At 52.9% G+C, this 24,147-nt stretch overlaps 1 protein-coding gene across 4 annotated transcripts; it reads right to left on the bottom strand.

Moving 5' to 3' along the window:
- Nucleotides 1-6,582: 6,582 nt before the first annotated feature.
- Mob3a (MOB kinase activator 3A) lies at nt 6,583-23,710 on the bottom strand. Of its 4 annotated transcripts, none has more exons than XM_052164987.1 (5): nt 23,619-23,710; nt 17,256-17,342; nt 13,352-13,850; nt 11,821-12,023; nt 6,583-9,048 (listed from the first exon to the last, which is right to left on the bottom strand). In XM_052164987.1, the coding sequence occupies exons 3-5, from the start codon at nt 13,770-13,772 to the stop codon at nt 9,019-9,021; spliced, it is 654 nt and encodes a 217-aa protein (XP_052020947.1). In that variant the 5' UTR covers nt 13,773-13,850; nt 17,256-17,342; nt 23,619-23,710; the 3' UTR covers nt 6,583-9,018. The 4 variants fall into 4 exon arrangements, with proteins under 4 accessions (XP_052020947.1, XP_052020946.1, XP_052020945.1 ...); XM_052164986.1 differs by having other exon boundaries at nt 17,256-17,451; nt 23,619-23,693; XM_052164985.1 differs by lacking the exon at nt 23,619-23,710 and having other exon boundaries at nt 17,245-17,509.
- Between the last annotated feature and the right edge of the window lie 437 nt (nt 23,711-24,147).

The following is a 24,147-nucleotide window of genomic DNA, read 5'->3' as shown; positions in this document are numbered from 1 at the left end:
GCAAGAAGTTCTGTGAGTTTGACAGTATTTCTTCTAACTTGCTAATAGTCACCCGGAGCCTACAGGGTTACTCAGAGGGAGCCGCCTGTTACCACGCTTTTATCTAGAAAGGGCAACCAGTAGGAACAGGAAGGGGGTGTCCACCCTGTAGGCACAGGGCAGGGCCTGGGAGCTGTTCACTCAACCCTGCCCTGCCCTGCCTGGGCAAGCTGCCAACCTGCTGTCAGGTCACTACCTCCAGCCGCCTGTTTACAAGGCTCCCGGTGGCGTGGGACTCTCAGAGGCCTCCCAGCATGGGGGTTGGGAGCTGGGGTGACAGGAAGGTCTGACTATCTCTACGGGCTCAGCTTCTGCCCCTGGAGGACCTCAGTGGCTCTGCGGAAAGGAATGCCTGCAGGAAGCCTCTGCCATCTTCTGTCTCCTCTGTACGTCCAGCCTAGGCTTGACTGGCCCGGTGATGGCTTGGTCTCGACCTAGCAAAGAATCGACATGGCCAGGACAGGCAGGAAAGATGGTCCCAGGCTTACCCCAACCCCAGGTTCCCAGGGGACACGGCCAACCTTGGAAAGGGCTGAGTACTGTCCAAGGTTAGTTAGGCCCGACTGGGACTCCTAGAGCTGTAGGTTCAAGCCGACTCTCAAAGAGATCTTAGAGGGAAGGAAAACAGGAAATGAGGTGGGGCCCCAGGCAGACAGCCTCAGCTTCCTGCATCGCTTGGCCCAATTCCTAACAGGCTGGCTCCTCGGATCTCTTCCCTTCCTCGCCAGCGGGTTAGGAATGGAACCCAGACCTTACCACCTGCTAGGGCGGAACTAATTGTTGAGCCACACCCCCAGCTCCTCACTGGAGGATTTTATGCTGGGGCTCCTCCCCGGTCACGCCCCCCAGCTCCTCACGAGGGGATTCTAGGCAGGGGACCCACTCCTAATTGTTTTTTTTTTTTAATTTTTCGAGACAGGGTTTCTCTGTGTAGCCCTGGCTGTCCTGGAGATCCTCTCCTGACTACGCCCCCAGCACCTAGTGTGGTTTTGTTTGTTTAGTTTTGTGTCGTGTTGTTTTTGAGATAGGGACTTCGCTTAGCTCAGTCTAGTCTCCGGCTTTCCAGGGTTACTGTTCTGGGATGACAGGAATGGGCCTTCACGTTCTCCCAGCCTCAGTGATCTGACTGCGTTGCCTGCTTTCTGTCCCCATCGCCTCTCCGTGTGCACCCGTTTCCCCTTCCCTTGATTTCAGCAGACATTATGTCCACATCCGTAGGTGTGAGCCGTGCCTTTGGCAGCTCCGTGGAGCAGGTAGTAGGACTTCTGCGAAATCCCCACATACCCTTGGAGGAGGCTAAAGCTGTCACACCAGGCTTAGGGACCCTCTGCAGAGTCATGAACACCAAGGAGGTTTGGAAAGAGCCCACAACCTAGCACTCTAGGATCAGAATAACCGCCTCGGGCTGAGGTAGTAGGATTTGGTTAATTCTCTTCTGAGCCTGGGGCAGATCACTCACCCAGCACTCCACCCCTAACAAGGGTGCCCCAGTGGGGTGACGGGCATGCAAGAAAGCCAAATTGCCACTCCACTGTCCCAGTCACTGGGCGGAGTAAGGGCAGAACCTGAGCCCGTCAGTGTCCTGTGCTGGGGGTTGGGAGAGGCCAGGGAGTGGGCGTGGCCAGAGAGTGCTGGCTGCCAGGTCTGAGCAGGCTGTGAACGTCCTGGCAGCCTTAGGGCCCTGTCCTCCTGACCAGATCACACCACACAAGGACCACCTCCTTTGGAGTCCAGTTCTGCGCTCACTGTCCCTGAGGGAGTGACAGGGGCTGTACAGTGCGGCTGGGAAGGACTGGCTCAGCAGTTGGTTCAAAGCCAGCTCCATGTCCTAGTGACGGGTGACGCCACCGGCCAGTCCCGTGTCCTCCTCTCTGCCCCCTCTGACCGAGTCCTGAGGACGCCTGAGGACGCTGGTGGCTTTGGGAGGCCTAGACCCTGGACACACCTGGTGTGACCTAGATGTCACACATTAGAACCTGGAGTTTGCATGGGGACTGTAATTTTTGCTGTGCCGTGAGGTACTGAGAGGGGTGTGCCACATCACCTCCTGCAGCTTGAGACAAGAAACTTGAGCTGGGGACCAGCATGGATTACAGGGAGCTCAGTGTCACTGTGGAGTCGTCCTCAAAGGAAGTCAGAGGTTCACAGCAGAGTCGGGAAGAGAGAGGGAAGGAACAAGGCCGCTGGCCTCTCCACACTGAGACAAATACCAGAGCTGCAGGGAGAGACCAGACCAGCCATGATGGCCTTATTTTTTTAACCCTTGTCAGACTTGTGACCTCTAGTCATACGTAAGATGACCAATTTTGGCTCCTAAACTGGCAGTCACTTGTTGCAGCCAGCCTGGCCGCACTGAGACAGCTGGCAGGAGGCAGATCCGGCTTGATGTCCTTGCCCCCTGACTGTAATGGGCCCGTGGAAGTGACAGTAGACATGCGCCCTGCCATGCTGGTCCTCAACCCAGTCTGCAGTCCTTGATAACAAGAAGCCAGCAGTTGGCAGGCAACACACTGGCTCAGGCCGTTCCAGACTCTTCCTCTGTGTTGAATGGGGGCCCAGTCGCTGGTCTGAGACAGGGCCCAGAGTCAACTCTAGCCAGTAAGTTGGCAGGGTTTTTTTGTTTTGTTTTTTGTTTTTGTTTTTTTCAAAACAGGGTTTCTCTGAATAGCCCAGGCTGTCCTGGAACTCACTCTGTAGACCAGGCTGGTCTTGAACTCAAAAATCCACCTGCCTCTGCCTACCAAGTGCTGGGATTAAGGCGTGAGCCACCATTGCCCGGCTCTTCTTTTCTCCTTCTCTTTGTCCTTCTCCTTCTCCTTCTTCTTCAATTTATTCATTGGGGCTGGAGAGATGGCTCAGTGGTTAAGAGCACCCACTGTTCTATCGAAGGTCCTGAGTTCAAATCCCAGCAACTACATGGTGTCTCACAACCATATGTAACAAGATCTGATGCCCTCTTCTGGAGTGTCTGAAGACAGCTACAGTGTACTTCTATATGATAAAGACATCTTTTAGCCAGGCAGAAGTTAGAGGAGGGTGTGAACTGGTCAGTGTGGGTATTGGGAACCAAATCCAGAAACTCTGCAGGAGCAGTTAGTGCGCCTAACCACTGAACACCAAAAATAAATAAATAAATAAATAAATAAATAAATAAATAAATAAATAAATAAAGGCTCAGTGGTTAAGAGCACTCTTCCAGAGGTCCTGAGTTCAATTCCCAGCAACCACATGGTGGCTCACAACCATCTGTAATGAGATCTGATGCCCTCTTCTGGGGTGTCTGAAGATAGCTACAGTGTACTTACATAAACAAATCTAAAAACAAACAAACAAGCAAACAAACAAAAATAACCCCAAAACTAAAAACGACAAAAAGAACAAAATCAACAAAATCTTTGTATTAGAGTTTTGCCTGTGTGTGAGTTTGTGTACCACATGAGTGTCTGTACCCTTGTAGATAGAACCTAGAACCAGATTTACAGGCAGTTGTGAGCCACCGGGAACCCAGCTCCTCTGAGAGAGCAGCCAGGGATCCTAACCACTGAGCCATCTCTAGAGCTCCAGACTGCATTCCTGAAATCTGTTATTTTGTATGCTAAATTAAAATTTTAAGTGGAGAGTTAGAGAATGGTTCATGATTAAAAGCATGGCTGTTCTTGCAGAGGACCTGGGTTTAACCTGCAGTGTAACAGGCCTCCCAGACCTTAGCATAACTGAGTCCATGATGGAAGTACTACTCAGGCCACAGACAGCACCACCTGCCAAAACTGAAGCACAGGCCCAACCCATTAAGGTCTATAGTTAGGGGAAAGTCTCTAAAGTACTAACCTGTTTTTTAGCTTCTGTAGTTCCATGTCTGACTGACTGTTCATGCTAACTGGGGTGCATCACCTCAGGATGTGGTTTTGTGCTTAAAAACTCACCCTGAGAAAGGCTCCAGGCTACACTGGGATCTGCACACAGAGACTGCAGTGCAGTCCCTGGCCCATACAGACTTTGTCTGCTAGAACTTGTGTCTGAGGAGTCTTCTCTGGTGGATCCCCTCAACTGCAGAAGCACACAGCCACTCACCGCCTCCTGCAACGTCAGCTCCAGTGGACCCCATGGTCTCTCCTGCCTCTGCGCACATCAGGCACACGTGCTGCACAGACACACATGTAGGTGTACAACTCATATACAGTAGTTTTAAAATGTTAATGAAAAGAAAATGCATACTGCTCTTCCAGGGCCAGAGTTTGGTTCCCAGTCTTGCACTAGAGAATCAGAGCCACCATGGTTCTGGCTCTGAGAGCTCATTGCTGCCTACGCTTGCACACAATTGTTTTGTTTTGTTTTTTGTGTTTTGAGACAGGGTCTGTCTGTATAGCCCTGGATGCTCTTTGTTTGTTTGTTTTTTCTCAAGATAGGGTTTCTCTGTGTAGCCCTGGCTGTCCTGGAACTCATTCTGTAGATCAGGCTGGCCTCAAACTCAGAAATCTGCCTGCCTCTGCCTCCCAAGTGCTGGGATTACAGGTGTGCGCCACCACTTCCCAGCAAAAATTTTGTTTTCAAGACAGGGTTTCTCTGTGTAGCCCTGGCTGTCCTAGAACTCACTCTGTAGACGAGGCCTGCCTCTGCCTCCCGAGAGCTGAGGCTAAAGGCATGCGCCACTGTGTCCAGCATAATAAGTAAATTATTATGTCCAGCATGATAAGTAAATCTCTACATTTCTAGGAATGTACAGTAAGGTCAATTGACAACACTCAGGTATGGAGGGGACTTCAGGGAGCATGAGGTAGACACAGGACATACAGCACATGGAGGCCCCTGGAGGTGGTCAAGCCCGCTCCAAGAAGTGGGTGGGTGGTGGGGAAGGATGGGATCAGAGACAGATGGGCAGAGTCCCAGTGCACATAGACAGCATCTGGAGTTGGATGGTGGAAACAGCTGCACACTCCTTCCATCTTAACCCGAGGTGACCTGTGAGTGACATAGGATGGTGGATAGCACCAGTCTGTCTTGTTAGAGGCTCCAGGAGCCCAAGCCTTTGTCTACCGGAGCTGCTCTAGCAAGTAGCCACTGTAGCTGGCATCTTGGTATGTCTAGGCAACAGGACAAACCAACAATATTCACTAACACCGTCCCTACTCTCATCCAGGATAACAGTGATGTGGCGAGCCTCAGACACAGCTGTGGGTCAGGAGATGCAGAGGGCTGAGTGGATGTCTCTAGTGATTTGGGTCAGATGCCTGAGTTGTGACTGGGTCACAGGCCTTTCACATACTGATACCAAGACTACAGCAGGCATCGGTGCCTGACCACACAGCGATGTTCCCAAAGGATGCTGGTGGAGAGGGCATGGAGGTGACAGAGCCTGCCTGATTCTGTGTCCTCAGGCAACTGGATGCTAGAGAAGGCTGTAAGTTGGTGATCCAGTGGCTTTACCTTCTCCAGTGACATGTTGGGGACAGTGTCTTTGTAAGTATCCCAGGTGGAGTCAGGCGGTGGTGGCGCACACCTTTAATCCCAGTACTAGGGAGGCAGAGGCAAGTGGATTTCTGAGTTCGAAGCCAGCCTGGTCTACAGAGTGAGTTCCAGGACAGCCAGGGCTACACAGAGAAACCCTGTCTCGAAAAAACCAAAAAAAAAAAAAAAAAAAAAAAAAGGATCTCAGGGTGAATAAAGCAGTGGTCACAGAAACATTTAGGAAAATGGGCCTTGCACCCCAGGTGGCCTTTGGGCCATCAGAATCAGAAGGACCACCTAAAACACCCACAGTAGTCACACAGTGTGTGCCAAGGCCAGATCCAGCCAGTAAAAGCATAAAAGCCAGGCCAGGTGCCCTCGCTACAGCCTGGGTATCCGTCCAGAAAAGACGTATGGAGAGACATTGAAGCCAAGCGGCTTAGTGACAAGATCAGACAGAAAAGGCCACACAGTGGAGGACTCCATGACAGGTCATGTCCAGAGGTGGCCGATCCAGACTCGGTGCCCTACACCGAGGAGCTGAGGCGCAGGGTGCTCACGTCCCCTCGGCCAGGGTCGCGCTTGTGCCTTCTGGCAGGAGTCACTGTAACCTCACTGACTGAACACAGGCTGACCTTCCAATGAAGACCTACAAAACCTCGGATTTTGGGAAAGACAGTGCCTGTGGTATTAGCTGAAGTTGATCATCTGACCATGATATGACCATCTCCATCTGTCCAATACCTGGGATGCTGGTGTCTCTTCTACATCACATTTCTCCTTGTCTGCTGAGGAGGGGGAAGCTGGGGACCCAGCGGGTGCTTTGTCAGGACTGCGCGCACTCTCCTCTGTAGCCCACCTCGCCCTCCATGAATGAGAAGTGGCACTGCAAGAGACACCTATGGGAGCCACCTCGGCCCGCGCGGCTGTGACACCCAGATGCCTTCAACAGCTGCCCCAGCATGGTACACAGCTTGTCACCCTACAACTTGAGAGGCTGAAGCAGGATTGATCGATCGGCATGAACTGGAAGTCAGTGAGGCTTGTTTCAAACCACCCAGACTGACAGAGGGATGGACGGAGGGGTTACGCGGGAGATTAAACAAATTGCTTTTATATTGGGATCTACAGCCATAATACAAACATGGAAAGAGACTCAGTTGGCTGTCAGCACTATGCTTTTCACTTAAAACGGAGGGTTTGGGCGTGAAGTCCCCTTCCCCCCAGAATTCCCAAGTGAGCTGCTGGGAGCTTGGCTCAGGGGTGGGGCCGCACCTAGCATCTCCCAGTGAGGGGGGATGGGGGCGTGGTCAGGGGGTAAAAAGAGGAGAGTTGTCCTCTGACCTCCATATGCACAGTGGCAACACAACACATCATGCACATTCATACAACAACAGGAAAACTCCATCTCAGAACACAAAAGAATTGTCAGCCAGCCATCGAGTCTGCTTTCTGCGTAGTTTCATGTTATCTTGTAGTCCTTGGTCCTCTGTGGTGGAACAGGCTGTTGTCAAAGCTTGTCACCAGGCCATCGTTCAGGGTGGGAGTTGCAGAGAAGCAGAGAGGAGCAGCCCTTAGTATGGGGAGGACCACTTTATTCTTAGGCTGGCATGGAGGAGGGAGGGAAGTGGACCCCTCCCTGGGCTGCTGGGATTTGGCAAGGTGGCCAATTCAGTCAAGCCTTGAGGGCTGGTCCCGGATTTTTCCAGAGCTGGGTATTGGGTGCAGTGATTTCTGGAAGGACTCAGGGTGTCTCTGAGGCTCTGGGCTCAGGCATTGACGCTTTGTTAACTACACAGTTAGGTTAGTGGCAGCCTCTGGAAAAATAACCAGAATTCCTCGGGATCTTTACAGTGCAGGGGTCTTTGGGAATGCCCAGGAGGCTCACACGCTGGAGCTGGGGACAGTCATGTCTGCTATGCCCTCTGTGGCAGGGCAGAGGGACCTGTGGAGTTTGGTCCTAAGCCCATAGGGGCCACACAACACACAAAGTTTTGCTACATAATAGGCTGCCACTGAAGAAAGGTTCCTGTTACCACCCTCCAGGAACTGCAGATTCCAGGGTGAAAGCCACAATGAATTCATTACTGGATTCCAGGACAGACTGGACACTGTTCTCAGGAGGGCGGCCACTAGAAACCGGTTAAAAGTAATCTCAAAAATCTCGATTGGCTGGCTGACACTTGGGACGCAGAGGCAGGTGGATCTGTGAATTTGAGGCCAGCCTGGTATACTAAATAAGTTTCAGGATAGTCAAGGCTATATAGTAGGAGCCTGTCTCAAAACAAAAACAAAACCACAAACAAAACCAAAAATTTTTCTGAATGGACTGGGTTTGGTTTCTTACATATTTAACTAAGCACTTGGGATGCAGAGACAGGAGGATCTCTGTGAGTTCCAGGCCAGTTTCAAAACCTTGTTTCAAAAGCAAAACCAACAATGTAAAAGAAAGAAAAGAAGTGGAGCTGGCCACCCTCAGAGCAGGGCAGGCCTGTGCACATCTGTGCACATCTGTGCAGGAGCTGGCCACCCTCAGAGCAGGGCAGGCCTGTGCACATCTGTGCAGGAGCTGGCCACCCTCAGAGCAGGGCAGGTCTGTGCACATCTGTGCACATCTGTGCAGGAGCCGGCCACCCTCAGAGCAGGGCAGGTCTGTGCACCTCTGTGCAGCTGTGTGCCAGGGTGGACCATGGCTGCGATTCTCACTGTCTGCCCCTCTGCACCTACGCCTGGCTCTCCCAGGCTCCTCCACGGGTGTGTGGGGGTCACACGTGTGCACTCACACGCATGCAGCTAACACTTCCCCAATGTGCAGACCCTGTGTAGCCCTGGCTGCCCTGGACTTGCTCTGTAGACCAGGCTAGCCTCAAACGCAGAGAGTTGCCTGCCTCTGTCTCCCAAGCACTAGGATTAAAGGCGTGGGCCACCCAGCCTGGCTCCTTTACATTTTTTTAAAAGACAATCTTGTCATGGGACCCTGGCTGGTCTGACCCTCATTGTGGAGGTCAGGGTGGCCTCAAGTTTGTAGCTATCCTTCTTCCTGCATAGTTCTGGAATCAGGCATGCAGTGTGTGTACCCTGCCTGACTTACAGAGACTCCTCAGAACACCCAATTCTGGGGTCCTGGCCTGGCGATGCTGGCGATGAGGGGGCATGGCACATCAGGACGTCTTTGGAGGTGTGCTGGCGGCCTACGTGGTCACCCACGCTCGATGTGACTGTAAACAGAAGAGACCTGGGGGCACTTCCCCTCCCCTCCCAGGTTGGCAATCTGGGGTTGAAGTTGTCAGGGGGTAGTTAGCAATGGCTCCAAGTCCGGCCTCCTGTCAGAGGCCTTGGCACAGACACAGTGTAAACCCAGTGGCTGAAAGCGCAATGTCCAGGTTCAAGTCCAGCCCCTGGATGCTGGCAAGGGGCCTGCTTAGAGTCAGAGCGGTCACAGTCACCGGAGAGGGGGCTGACGCCATGGTATTGCTGCTCCTCAGACACAGGCTGCGTGTAGCTGTCTCCCCAAGTCTCGGCGGCTGGGGGGGCTCAGTGACACATCCGTGATGTCATCTCCTTCTGTAGAGAATAGGCAGGTATCAGAAAACAGGAGGCACGTGGCAAAGGCCTCACAGAACCCAAGACATGCCAGGCAGCTCCCTGGGACCGTCAGAGCCTTTGCTGCTGATCTGGGCAGATGCACTGTGATTCAGTCCACCTGATGCCTGCTCCTGGGCTATGGATCAGCCCTCCTCGATAGAAAGGCCAGCAGTGACAAGTGGAGGAGTCATGGTGACATCCATCATGCTATTATTCAGGAGGTCGGGCAGGAGGATCGCAGGTTCAAGGCCAGCCTAGGCTTCACGAGAATCTGTCTGAAAACAACTACAAAAGTAGGCTGTGGGACTGATGAGATGGCTCAGGGAAGAAAGGTGCTTGCAGCCAAACTGGACTACCTGGGTTTGAACCTCCAGTTCCATAGGATGGAAGGAGAGAACTGACTCTGTTAAGCTGTTCTGTAACCTTCATGTGAACATGCTACGTCAGCCATGTTCACACACAGAAAAACAAAAATGTAATACAATTAAAAGTTAAAAAGATAGCCGGGCGGTGGTGGCGCACACCTGTAATCCCAGCACTCTGGGAGGCAGAGGCAGGCGGATTTCTGAGTTCGAGGCCAGCCTGGTCTACAGAGTGAGTTCCAGGACAGCCAGGGCTACACAGAGAAACCCTGTCTCGAAAAAAAAAAAAAAAATCCAAAAAAAAAAAAAAAGAAAGAAAAAAAAAAAGAAGAAGTTAAAAAGAAAAAGCAGGAGGCTGGAGAGACGGCTCAGCCTCTGAGCACGGCTGCTCTGAAACAGGCCAGGGTTCAGTGGCCAAAGCCACACTAACAAGGCTAGCAAGTGTCTCAAGTGTCTGCTGCGACCTCACACCCCCTTCTGGCCACAGTGGCCCTGCACACAAGTCCGTAATGAGACCTGACGCCCTCTGCTGGCCTGTCTGAAACAGCTACAATGTACTCACATATAATAAATACATGTTTAAAAAAATAATTTACTGTTATAAATCTGACTGATAATGTACAAGCCTCTAGAGGTTTCTTTACACGGGGATCTGGCTTTAGAGCAAGTTCCTGGCAGACTAGCCACAGGGGTTGGGTGATGGGGAAGGTCAGAGGACCATTCAAGTGTGGATTGGTTTTGCTTTTTTTTTTTTTTTTTTTTTTTTTTTGGTTTTCGAGACAAGGTCTCTCTGTGTAGCCCTGGCTATCCTGGAACTCACTCTGTAGACCAGACTGGCCTTGAACTCAGAAATTCACCTGCCTCTGCCAACCAAGTGCTGGGATTAAAGGCGTGTGCCACCAGGGCCCAGCTTGCTTTGGTTTTCTTTAAAGATTTATTCATTATATATAAGCACACTGTCACTGTCTTCAGGCACAACAGAAGAGGGCGTCAGATCTCATTACGGATGGTTGTTGTGATTTGAATTCAGGACCTCTGGAAGAGCAGTCAGTGCTCTTAACCACTGAGTCACCTCTCCAGCCCTGTGGATTGGTTTTTTGTTTGTTTGTTGTTGTTGTTTTTTTGGGGGGGGGATTTGCTTTTTTCAAGACAGGGTTTCTCTGTGTAGCCCTGGCTGTCCTGGAGCTCACTCTGTAGACCAGGCTGGCCTCGAACTCAGAAATCCGCCTGCCTGTGCCTCCCAGAGTGCTGGGATTACAGGCGTGGGCCACCACCGTCCGACTTGTTTTTTTTTTTTATAATTACACGCTACAGATATGTCTTTTTTTTTCCTTTCTTTTTTTTCTTTTTTTGGTTTTTCAAGACAGGGTTTCTCGGGCTGGAGAGATGGCTCAGTGGTTAAGAGCATTGACTGCTCTTTAGAAGGTCCTGAGTTCAAATCCCAGCAACCACATGGTGGCTCACAACCATCCATAATGAAATCTGTTGCCCTCTTCTGGTGTGTCTGAAGACAGCTACAGTGTACTTAGATATAACAATAAATAAATCTTTAAAAAAAAAAAAAAAAAAAGACAGGGTTTCTCTGTGTAGCCCTGGCTGTCCTGGAACTCACTCTGTAGACCAGGCTGTCCTTGAACTCAGAAATCTGCCTCTGCCTCTGCCTGCCTCTGCCTCTCAGGTGCTGGGATTAAAAGCATGTGCCACCACCGCCCAGCTACAAATAAGTCTTAAAAAAAAGAAAAAAAAGATAAGAAAAACAAAGATAGACAAAATATTTTTAAATCAGATTGTGGCTAGGCATGATGGCACAGACCTGTGATCCATGCACCTGGGAGGCTGAGGCAGAAGGATCACCTCAGGTTCCCCGCTAATGTGGACTGTGTGGAGAGTGAGAGGCCAGTCTAGGTTATAGAATGGAAAAGGATAAAATCAGAAAAAAAAAAAAGACAAAAAACCCCACAAAATAACAATCAATCAATCAATAAGCTGCCCCTTGTTCTCCAGGCGGGGCACAGGCTGCTGTCCTGGGCACTGCTGTCTGGAATTCGGGAATGCTCAGAGAGCTGCGGGCAGGGCCCCACCATGGCCTGTTCTGTTCGCACAGTGAGCCACATAGATGGGAAGACCAGAATGGCGCCCTCTGTGGCTTGGTGAACTAGAACGTGTAGAACTTCTGTGTTCTGGTGACCGGGCACGTGGTACAGGCCATGTGGGAGATGCCTACCATTAGTATATGAGCCTTACTAGCAGGGGAGCAGAGATCCTGCACCTTCTCAACTAGAGCTATGACACCCTATCTCCTCACCTGTGTGGCCCAATGCTAAGGACAGCCTCTGGCTGCTGGCCGGACCCCACCCAGGCAGGAGTCATGGCACCCACCCCTGCTCACCAGGGGTTCCAGCTCTTTGGGGTCGATGAGGCTGAACTCCGTGACAAAGTAGTAGAAGTGCTTGTAGCAGGTGTTCACGTGCGCCTCAGAGCCCATCTGGGCGATGCGGTCAAAATGGTGGATGTACACATGCACGAACACGCGGAACAGCCTCGACAGGATCTTGCGCACTGCCTGCAGGAAGGTCTTGGGAAATGGTGTGCCTGGAGAGGGACGGGAAGGAGACCTGTCAGGTTGGTCAGCCTGGACCTGCATACCCCACCTCAACCCAGGCCTAGCTGAGGGAGGGAAGCTCCAAGCTGAGCTACAGAGGTGAGAATGGATGAGGCTCAGAGAGCTCAAGGCACAGGCTCGAGGTCACACAGCCTGTGTCTAGGAACCAGTTTCCTGCCAACCCAAGGACCGATTTTCATGGAACGTGCCTGGTTTTTGCCTGTGGAGCCTTCCTCTCTGTGATGAGGACCCAGCCCATTCTGAGTACTTTGCTCTGTCCTTTCCAAAGCTCCAGGGAAGTCTCCCACCCTGTCACTGCCCACTCCTGGGGTTCTATATAGTCCTGAGGATGCCAACCACACAGCATGTGAATATATGACAATATGTGTGTCCCACACCCAGGGCAGCCAGTGTCATGGATGTCTCCATGGCCAGGGCTATAGAAACAGGGGTGGGCAGGCTGAGCTTCTGGGCAGTGGTTCTTGAGAGCTTGTTTGGAGGTTCTAGCAGGGGAGCGCAGCTACTCGTATACCCTTGACCGAAGATCGGTCCTCCTCTATTCGGGGAAGGTCGTCCTCTTCGACCGAGCGCACAGCTTCGGGAGGGACGCACATGGAGCAGTGAGGGAGGAAGGGGACACCCGCCTAGCCAGCCAGATCAGCCAAATCAACCCTGGCGATCAATGGGGTGTCAGATGTCGCAGCCAGATCGCCCTCACATCCATGGGCAGTGGTTCTTAACCTGTGGCTCCTGACCCCTTTGGAGGCCACGTATCAGATATCTCGCATACATTGTGATTCATCAGTTATGAAGTAGCCACAAAAGAACTCCACATGGGGTTGAGGCCAGCACAACATGAGGAACTAACTGTATCGGGCTGCAGCCTTAGCAAGGTTGAGAACCACTGAGCCAGGAAGATCACTACACCCTGGGCCCCAAGGTCCAGATCATGTCCTCTCCAGAGGCAGAAGGGCGTCTATAGGTAGGCTCAAGGTGAGAACCTTCGGCTGGGGTCATTTGGGGTCACCCAGGGGTCAGTGTCACCGCAGGGTGCTGGGAGGGAGGAGGGAGGCGGTCAGGCAGGAGGCTGGGGACACATGTGTCGGCTCTGAGGACAGAGCCTGGCGTGTTGTATTCCACATGCACATTCACATACACATAAATAACAGGGTTCACGCACACATGCACATGCGCACGCACACGCGCTCGCACACACACACACCAAGCCTGGTGGATCCTATTTGGCCCTTTGTGCTCCGCATATCCTGCGGTGGCTGCGCCCTCCCGGTGTGAGCAGGCAAGGTTGTGCCTGACTCACCGACATTAGTGGGGAAGATGTCTTCATTGTTGATCTGCACCTCGATCCAGTCCATAAGCAGGTCCATGTAGCGGGGCGCAGATAGCGCCGTGGGCTTCCGGTAGCGCTGATCATCCTGCCAGCGGTACTCGTACTTGGGGCCCCCAGACATGACCGGGCACGACTGCTCGGTGCAGCCGTCACTGATGGTGCCATAGATGAGGTTGACGCGGTTGAAGAAGTCCACCACGTGCACGGCCACCCAGTCGTTGAGATCCTCGCCTGGTGGCAGCTGCACAGCCAGCCGCAGGTCCAGCCCCGCATTCAGGGATGCCTGCGCGCGCTTGTGCAGTTCAAAGCGCTGCGTGCCAGGCTCAAACTTGCGTTTGGGCCTGAACGTCTTGTCCTTGTTGAACACCTGTTTCAGGAATGGGTTCGACATCTTAGTGGCACCCGATTCTCAGAACAGGAAGCGGAGAGTGCGGAGCGATGGCGGCCTGTGCTGTAGGTCTCTAGAGGCCTGAAACAGGAGAGGACAGCCTTAGTGCTGTGCTCCCACACACACTGACATCTCAGCAACCAGCAGGCTGAGGCAGGGGATCACAATCTTACACCAGTCTGGGCCACACGGGAATAACTGGGAGGCTAGTCTTCATACACACTAATAATCCCAGTACCCAGGAGGCTGAGGCAGGAGGATTGCCCCCAATTCCAGATGAGCCTGGGATGCAGGGTAAGGGCTTGGGACCTGTGTACACATGGGGGCTTTTCTGAGCTGGTCTAGAAACAAACATCATGCTTGCAGACTTCCGGCATGAATGGCTTCACCAAAAGAGGCAGGTTCCTAGGAACCACACGGTCACATCGTACAAAACGATGGTCTCAGAAGTGCCTGTGTTCCCCCGAGTCCTGACAAGGACCAGGGACTACTGTGACTGCTGCTTCAGGAAACATGGGAACCACATGGAGGTGACAAAAACAGGTGGTGCTGCCTGCAGCAAGACATGCCCAGGTCCCCAACACCTCAGGACGCGTCTCACGTGAGCAGAGATTATGTTCAGATGTGAGGAGGAGTCCCGACGTGAGGTCACCCAGGATTAGCTGGGAAGCCTTCACTCAGTCACCAAGTCTTTTCTTCCAACAGCTGAGGACAGAGCCTAGACTTCAGCCACATCCTCTGCTAGGAGGATCCACCGCACCAAACAAGGATGCTTTGGAAACTGGAGAGACAGCGCAGACAAAAGGGGAAGTTGGGATAGGGAGTGGTATGTAGTGTGGGCTAGCCCCTCCCATCATAGGCAGCACCACCTCACCCACGATAAAAACTTGTGTGTCTTTTTTTTACAGGCAGGGTCTCATGTAGCCCAGGCTGACCTCCAAGTCACTGTGCAGCAGAGGATGGCCTTGGGTCCCCCACGCTCTTGCCTCTACATTGTGAGTGCTGGGACACCAAGATCCATACCACTGGGTATTTGGCCCTCATAACACTCCCAGCAATCCTCAGCACTTCTGCTTTTTTTCTTACATACTTTGTGGCCACCATGTGGTACCTGAAGGGCCTCTTAAAGAGAGTGGACAGAACTGAAGTCACACCTCCACCCAGAGCTACGCTGGCCCCGACTACAGAACCCAGTTTTAGCACAGTATCCACAGATGGACAAGAGAAAGACACCAAGCCTGGGTACCAGCACACTGGCTGCACCTGAGCCCTGCTCAGGAGGGAGAGTCTGACAGACAGCTAAGTGTGGTGGGACCACGCAAAAGGGATACACTATGAAAGGTCGAGACATGAGGCCTGGGGAAGGATATCATCATTCACAAGGCGATAGAATGTTCTAGAACTAGAGGGTGACTGTATGACTTAGCTAGAACTGAAGACTGTGCTACGTGCCTTAGACCGGTGAGTGAGGGCACACAGATCAGGAAGTCAGGAGACCACACCAGGCAGTCCGCTCACTCCCTTACACGCTTCCTTAGGGCTGAGGCTGGGTCAGCGCCAACACTCCGAATCTGACTTTAGAGGCAACACCACTATAGAAAACAAAATCTAGGAAATAAGATGGTTTATATAAAGCAAGTGCGGCTCAGGTCCAGGTGCAGGGAGACCCTGTCAGAAAAACAAAGCAAGAGCTTCCTGTGTGGTGCAGTCCGTGATCACAGTGCACTGGGGCAGAGGCACGAGGGTCTCTGTGAATTCAAAGCCAGCCTGGTCTACAGAGTGAGACCAAGTCAGAATCAATAAAAACAAATGGAGGTTGACAACTGTCCGACAGTGAGTCCATGTGTGGGTCACCGTGGACACTGGTCAAGGCTGGGTACCGAGAGGCAGGAGCCCATGGGCAAAGAGTCTGTGGACACCAGATGGCCCAACTTTCCCACAGCGTGTCCACTGCACCTCACCACCATTGCACACCTGACCAGAACTTCACAGTCTTCTGAGGAAATGCCACCTTCATTCCAGACAGTTCTCCTGACCCCAGACTGCTCTCCGGCCACAGTGGCCACTGGGCCACACGCGTCATGCAGGCTGTGCAGGCAGTGTCCTTGGCCTCCAACACACTGCACACTGGATATTACCCAGTTTTGTACAGCCAACCATCCCCCACCACGACTCAGGGTCCCCTGGAGAGGCGCAGCAGCAATCCCCTGCCCCAGGGATCCTCCAGGTGTGAAACTGACAGTTGGCTGATTTGGCCTGTGGGAGGGGCTGAGGCTGGACAGCAATCCTACAGATACAGACTAAGGTGTCAGATGCCCTCAAGGAATCTGCCGGCACAGCTCAGGGCTTGCATAGCTTCAGTCTTCCCGCTACAGCCCCAGCCCATGCCCCCCCCACCCCCCAGACAGGCAGATCAGCCTGGGGCCTCCCTGAGAGGCAATTACATAAGATAGGCCACCAGTTTCTCCTTCCCTCTCTGACACAGGACCTTGAGTAGCCCAGGTTGGCCTTTACTCCTGGTCATCTTGTCTCCCCGGTCGCACCCGCAAAGCCTTGGTGCCCCTGGTCTTCCAGGGCTGGGCAGTAGAGCCTCAGGGCGGAGCAGTGCCCGCCCACATATCTTCACTACAACTGTTCCCTGCTCTGCACTTGCAAGGCAGTCCTCAGTGCCTCACAATCCACAGTCTCTGACCGAGCCTCAGTTTACTAGAGTGGCTGCGACTGCTGGGGCGCAACCATCGGCCTCAGGGCTTTTCTGGGGAAAATTCTGGGGATTCCCTGCGGCTGTCACCAAGCTGTGTCAAGCAGGAGCTGGGGCCACCAAGGGGAGGTGTGAAGAGTCCTCTGGAACCTCACAGCTCTGGGGCTGGCCTCAAGGGACTATGGGAAGAAACAACCCTTTCAGTTGGGTCTCACACTCACAGGGGATGCCTCCAGGGGCCTAGCCCAACAAGGTTCTGGAAGTTTCTCTCATTCATCTGCTTCTTAGGTTTTATCGGAGATTCTGTCCCCTGCTTCAGCCTCCCACTGGCTGCACTGACACTACCAAGCCAGCCTGCTGTGGGTATTTTCCGATAGTGTCCTGCACTCCCACTTTCTAGACAGGAAAGCATCAGACAGCGTTCTGTAGGCCCCCTCACACCCCTACGTCCTCTTAGGAAGTGGGAGGGTTTTTGTTTCTAATGGAGAAGCAAATAATTCCTTTTCTTTCTTGAGACAGTGTTTTTCTGTCCTGGAACTCCCTCTGTAGACCAGGCTGGCCTTGAACTCAGGGATCCACCTGGCTCTGCCTCTTGAGTGCTGGAATTAAAGGCCTGTTTGTCACTACTGCTGGTGCAAATATTTTTTACAAATTACAGGGATGGGTAAAGTCCCTATCAAAATCATTGCTGTTTGTCAGAAACAGACATTCTCCAGCCCAGAGACCTAGACTGGCTGCAGCCTGTAACCCTCCACCCCGCGAAACCCTGATCACCGTCTGGGCACCTCCTCTCAGGTCCTCTTAGTTGATGTCCAACAGCTGCTCAGAACTAGATGTCAGCGCCTCCGCGTCCTCTTCTCTGGGCCGTCCCACTGACAGACAAGACATGACAGACACTTAGAACCTTCTGGAAGGACGTGAGGTAAACAAGCTGAGACCGCTCTTCAGCCCCAGCACCCATAGCTTGCTCTTCCCCTGCCTCTGAAAACAGAACAAGAAAACAGGGCTCTAAGTAATAAGGATCTGACCCTCCCAGGACGGGCGCAGGGCTCAGGAGCCCAGGGTCACCCACTTCCTTCCGGAGGTTTCCACATCCGTTGTTGCCTTGGGGACAGGCCTGAGCTGGTTCCACATGCTCGCTCTGTGGCAGGGCTGCCCAAGGCCTGCACAAAGCTCGGCCTCAAGGCCACCTTCACATAGAAAGGGTCATTGGAGGCTTGGGGTCAGCACCCCAACAAAGCCAAAACAAAGTTGAAGTGAGGCCTCTGCACAGAACCTCTGTTGTGATTCTGGTCGCTGGTGATACTGTTTCTAAATCGTTATTGGGTGGGACCACACCCTGGGTCCTTCGAGGGAGACCTCTCTGACAATGACCATTTTCTGCAGGGCAGTAGGCACAGATCTATTTTGCAGATGAAGAAACTAGGGTCAATTCTCCTCTTTTTGTTTTGGACACGAGGTCTCAAAGTGTAGCCCAGGGCTGGTGAGATGGCTCAGCGGTTAAGAGGACTGACTGACTGCTCTTTCCAAGGTCCTGAGTTTAAATCCCAGCAACCACATGGTGGCTCACAACCATCTGTAATGAGATCTGATGTCCTCTTCTGGAGTGTACTTACATATATAACAAATCTTTTAAAAAAAAATAGTGTAGCCCAGGCTAGACTAAAACTTAATAGCTTCCCTGGTGTTTATTTGGAATTGTTTACAATGGTGTACATTCTGGTTTTCTGGATCTAAATAAAGAAGAAAAAAACTATCATCAGATAGCCAAAGGGAAGGGATGGAGCTCCGCCTAGAATCCCCCAGTGAGGGGCTGGGGGCGCGGTCAGGGTGATGCTTGACTGGCCTGTATTCAAGGGTTCCCCAGGGCAGTCCCACTTGAGAAAGAAAACGAAGGAGGACTGCCAGAGGACGGTCCTCAGAAAAGGGAATTGTGTCCTCCGTGGGACTCAACTGCACAGACTCCCCCTGCTCTAACAGGTTTTGCCTTTTCTGGTTAAGACATCCGAAGCAGGAGTTCTGAGAAAGCCAGGACTACTCACACCTGCTGGGGATTCCTGAGAACTTCCCTCAGGGACATCAGCTTTCTCGAGCTAGGGGATTTCCGCAGCCCAGCCAGGCCCCGGTGTTTCCAGGGGCACTGGCTTGGAGATGGCCACAGGGACTTTTCAGAATATGGGGCCCTGCAGGGAGTTCACGTGTGGGCTGGGCCATCCCCCCAGCTGGGAAGCACTCGGTTCTGCTTTAGCTTTTAGATCAGACCGCGCCTCATGTAGCCTCAAGATCTTCCTGCCCCTCCCTCAAGTGCTAGGCTGACAGACTTGCCCCACCACGCCCGGCGTTTGAAGTGGCGGTTTGCAGGCTTTCTGGGAAATGAATAACAGGGTTTCAGCAAGGCGGGTGGGGTGGGGGTGGAGGGAGGGCCCGTGAGACTCGCCTCTTCCCTCCTCTAACTTCCTCCCACAGAAACTAAATGAATAAACAGTTAAATGCAAACTTCTTTTGTTTTTTTGTGTTTTTTTTTTTTTTTTGATTTGGTTTTTTCGAGACAGGGTTTCTCTGTGTGGCCCATGGCTGTCCTGGAGCTCACTCTGTAGACCAGGCTGGCCTCGAACTCAGAAAGCGTGCGCCACCACCGCAGTCTTCTTTAAGGTTCAAATAAAATCCCTCTGCACTGCATCAGGGAAGGTGAGAGGCGTGGTCACACTCTGGTGCCTCAGATGCCTCAAGGCTGGGAGGCCTAGGGAGGGGCTGCAGACACCAGGCCCTCCCCCCCCCCCCCCCCCCCCCCCCCCCCCCGGCGAGCCACAAGGAGGGCGGTGTCTGCCTCCAGTGAGTCCCAGGGACAGCTGCAGACTCAGGTCACTGTCTGTGACTGAGAGCCAGCTCACTTCACACTCACTCAGCCTTGATGCAAACTGAAAACTCTCGCGCCGTGGCCCTGCAGCAGCACTCAGGAAGCTGAGGCAGGGGGATTGTGAGTTTAATGTAAGCCTGGATCACAGAAGGACTACATGCAAGGCTGCACAGAGATGCTGTGTCTCGGAAACTGACCAGACTAGAGTCCCAGGCCTGTGCTGCTGAGACAACAGATGAGACCGCAGTCTGTGGGAACTCAGCATGACAGAAGGAGAGAGCCAGCTCCCAGACAGGCGTCCCGTGTCTTCTGCACATGAGCAAGTGGAGCACAAGGATCACGCAAACATGTACCCAATAGTAAATAATTTTAGGTTTCTTTTTTTTGAGACAGGGTTTCTCTGTGTAGCCCTGGTTGTCTTAGAACTCACTCCGTAGACCAGGCTGGCCCGGAGTTTACAGAGTTCCGCCCGCCCCTGCCTCCAGAGTGCTGGGATTAAAGCCATGTGCCACCATGCTGGGACAGGAAATAAAATTTTTAAATTAAAAAACAAGCCCCCAGGCAGTGGGCAGAGACACCGGGTTGGCTGCGGAGTTCTATCAGTCAGGGCGGGGCAGATGGCCAGCTTCCTTCATCCTAGCTTGACCAAAGCTGCCTTATACCTAGGACTCATGAAAACCAAACCGAATCAAATCCAGCCCACGCACTGCGAAAGAGGAAGACAGACAGACCTGCAGACTACTGTGCCCCCCCAGACCTGCGCTCCAGTGCATGGCACTGGAGCCGTAGACCACACCCCCACCCCGTGGGCTCCAACACAGATGAAGGATGTCACCCAGGGGCCAGCTGCAGGGGAACCACCATGACCACCAGGGTGTGGTAGTCAGATGGGGGAGAGAGGAGGGGCAGCAGGAGCACTGAAGAGACAGAGGAGGGGAGGCACTGTGAGGGGCCAGTCCTGCCACCTGGGGCCACAGTGAGGGGCCAGCCTGAGGACCACATCTGAGTCTGAGGCTATCCAGGGGCAGGGGTGGTGTCAATGTCCGTGGCTCATATTCCCACTGGAGAACATGGGCATGAGCTGCTGGGGACCTTGTGGATGTCTAGAGGCTCCGCCTCTCACCAGAGGCTGTAGAGCTCCATAGAGTGGGCCCTGACCTAACCCAGTGGAGCTGGCCTTGGTGGTGGGGCGTGGGTGAGCCAGTCCCATGGGCGTGAGTGTAGGAGAGCCGACCCTGCCGCAGAGGCACACCCACCTCTCCCCTTGCCACCTGTGGCAGCCAGTCGGGAAAGCTACCCATAGGGCTCTGGAGACCGGCCCTGGTGGAGGACACAGGTGAGGCAGTCCTGAGGGGCACAGGGAAGCTGGCCTGCCCTCCGCTGCCATGAGGTGGTGTGGTGCAGGCCATGTCTCTCCTGTATGCCTGAAGTGGGGAGGGAAGTGGTGGGGTGGGGGAGAGCTGGCCTTGGGGTCATGAGAGCAGGGTCACCAACTAGCCCTGGACACACGCTGGCTGCAGCACCTGGGAGAGCGGGCTCCGTATCCTGCCTGCACAGCCCAGGGCAGCTGTGCAACAGCCTGGAGACTGCTTCCTTGGTGGTCCTCTGTTCCCTACCCAGCACCAAAAAGGACACAAGCACGACCCACTTAAGAAACAATGAGTGTGCCGGGAGGTGGTGGCGCACGCCTTTAATCCCAGCGCTTGGGAGGTAGAGGCAGGCAGATTTCTGAGTTCGAGGCCAGCTTGGTCTACAGAGTGAGTTCCAGGAGAGCCAGGGCTACACAGAGAAACCCTGTGTTGAAAAAACAAAAACAAACCAACAAACAAAAAAGTAGCAGTAGTAGTAATAATAGTAATAATGATGATGATGTAATAATGAAAATATTGACAGCTGGGCAGTGGTGAAAAAACAAAAAAAAGTAAAAAGGAGGTAGACAACGGTGGTACACGCTTTTAATTGCAGTGCTTGGGAGGTGGAGGCCAACAGACCACCATGAGCTTGAGGCCAGCCTGGTCTACATAGCAAGCCCCAGCTCCAGGACAGTCAGGACTACATAGCCACTTAGAGAGACCTGTCTCAACCCCTACTGCCAAAGGGAGGGAATCGTCACACATTCGTGTGATGGAATAAATGTCACGGAAACCTCTAGAGAGAGCCAAATACACAGTTTTAAATTTTTTGGTAGTCTCATAAAAGAAAAAACAGAGAGAGATGAAATGTATAACAATATTCAGATTTCTGCTAATTTATGATGCGCTTCTGGCCCACTATAAACCCATGATAACTGGATATATCCATTCCTGCAGTTTTAGTTCTTGTGGGGATGAAGCAGGAGAACTTGACACTGTCCTGGGCCACTGAGGGACCGACACACCAGCTGGGGTGTGTACACCGCGTGATTCTGTCTCAACATAAATGAAAACAAGGCGTTGGAGCTATAGCTCAGTGCATAGGAGCGCCTGGCTGCTCTCGCGGAAGTCTGCGGTTCAGATCCCTGCACACTCGGCAGCTCGCAGCTCCCTGCACACTCACGGCAGCTCGTAGCTGCATGTGACGCCCTCGGGACAGGCTCCTGCAGGCAAGTGGCACACATACGCACACAACAAAAACTACATTTACCCTAAGTCAAAAGCATGCTATCCACAGAGCCTGAAGAACACCCAGCCAGCCAGCTGCACAGTGCCCTGCGACTCAGGTGACACAAAGGGGTGTCTGCTAACTCCACTTCTCTGGTCCCAGACACATGAAATTCAATTCAAACATATGTTTCTATCACTTTCACTCAACCCTAACACTGAAATTAATTCTATCTGGGGACAGTGCTTACCATTTTCCCCCCAACACCATACTGGGAAGGAATCCACGCCCATACACATCCTAAATTAATGTTCTGTTGCTGATCCCTCACTGGGGGATTCTAGGCGGGGTTCCACCCTGATTACACCCCAGCCCTTCTGCGCATTTTTTTAAAGATTTATTTTATATATGTGAGTGCACTGTTGCTGTCTTTATACACAGAAGAGGGCATCGGATCCCATTACAAATGGTAATGAGACACACCATGTGGTTGCTGGGAATTGAACTCAGGACCTCTGGAAGAGCAGTCACTGCTCTCAAGCGCTGAGCCATCCCTTTACTCTTCTTTGAGGTGAGAGTTCACTAAGTGTCCCAGGCTGTCCTTGAACTTAAATGGCACTGGAATGGATTGCGATGGTGCAAGGGGCAGACTTCAAGAAGCCCCAGGGGCGGAATTCTCAGCCTTGTCATCTGGTTGTTCACAGAGTTCTAATAAGAAGGCTGGAACAGGGAACAGGGGCGGTTAAAGCCTGCTTTCCGGAAGTTGTCAGGGCTGTGTCTCAGGTTATCTGCTCCTGCCTCTGTCAGTGGCTAAGTCTGTGGTCTCTTCTGCATCCTGCTGCCTCCAACCAGCGCCTCTCTTCCCCATCACTTCCAGAGTTAGGAACTAACTGCTTACTATCCCCGTGTCCCCTGCCACTCGCGCCCTGAGCTCCCGACTCTGCATAATGGTAGCAAATCAGAAACTAAAGTTAAGAGGACACACGTGGGCTCTGGAATAAACAAAAGGGACCTTTGCCCTGCTCTAACACTACACCAACCTCTACTTTATTCCGTGGAGCCTAGGGAAAGGGTGGACGGAGAAGGGAAGACAAAAGCAAAGGTATTGGCACACGCCTTTAATCTCAGTGTCCAGGAGGCAGAGGCAGGCTGATCGCTCTGACTTCTAGGATAGCCTGGGCTAGATAGGAAAAGGAAAAGGAAAAGGAAAAGGAAAAGGAAAGGAAAGGAAAAAGGAAAGGAAAGGAAAAAGGAAAGGAAAAGAAAGGAACAAGAAACTGCGGCCAAAGTTAACTTTCTGCGGTCAGTTGTTGAGTCTCCCCTATCCAACCTTTTCAATGGCTAATTTAGGGGAGGCTGGGGAGTGCTGAGAGGGCAGCAGAAGGGGGGATAGAACCCAGGGCTTTCTACACACAAGGCATATGCTTCACTCCAGACCAAGAGCCCAGAACTTCAATGATTTTTTACCAGAAATGTGATCATTTTAAACAAATGAGTCAGAGAAAGATAGGATGAAGGATCCGATCCAACCGAGCTGGACAGCTGCTCTCTGGGACCTCAAATATTAAACATGCTTTTGATCCATGACGCTCCTTTTCTCCCTCCCTTTGACAGATCCAGGTCCCCAGCGCCCACTTTGGAACCCGTCGCTGGACATCGTCATCCTGAGGGATGAAGTCCCGCCGCCCGCCATGACCCTTCGAGGACCCACCTGGCCGTCCGGAGCCGACACCCGCCTCACCGAGTCTCCGGCCGCGCCCTCGAAGGGACACGCCCGCGGAGGGACACGCCGCACGCCCCGCCCAGGCCGCGCCCGCCAGCCGGATTTACTTCCCTTAAAGGGAAGGGGCCCGGATGGAGGCGTGGCATCAGAGCTCCGAGGATCCCCGTATGAAGGGCAGGCAAGCACTCCGCGACCCTGGAGACCAGAACGGGCAGTGCTCATTGGCTGGAGTCCTGGGGCGGGACGAGCCCTCCCTCGCTGACTCCGGAACTGGCGCCAGCCCGAAACGCATGCGCGAGGCGCTTGGATAGGATGGAGCCTGGGGGCAGACTGGCATTACCAGTTGCCAATTGTAACAGGAGAAAGGCCGGACTTGAGGAGGTGCCAGGTTCAGGAGCAGAGCCAGACCTGGGACAGAAGTCAGGACGGTGGTGGGGTGGGCGTGGTGACGGGCTAGACGGGGGCGGAGCCATATTTGGGGCGGGACTTGGATTGTAGGCGGGGCATGTCTGGGAGG

This window comes from Apodemus sylvaticus, chromosome 20 (genome assembly GCF_947179515.1).
Source record: "Apodemus sylvaticus chromosome 20, mApoSyl1.1, whole genome shotgun sequence".
Classification (NCBI taxonomy): domain Eukaryota; kingdom Metazoa; phylum Chordata; class Mammalia; order Rodentia; family Muridae; genus Apodemus; species Apodemus sylvaticus.
This window is presented reverse-complemented; position numbering and strand designations above follow the sequence as displayed.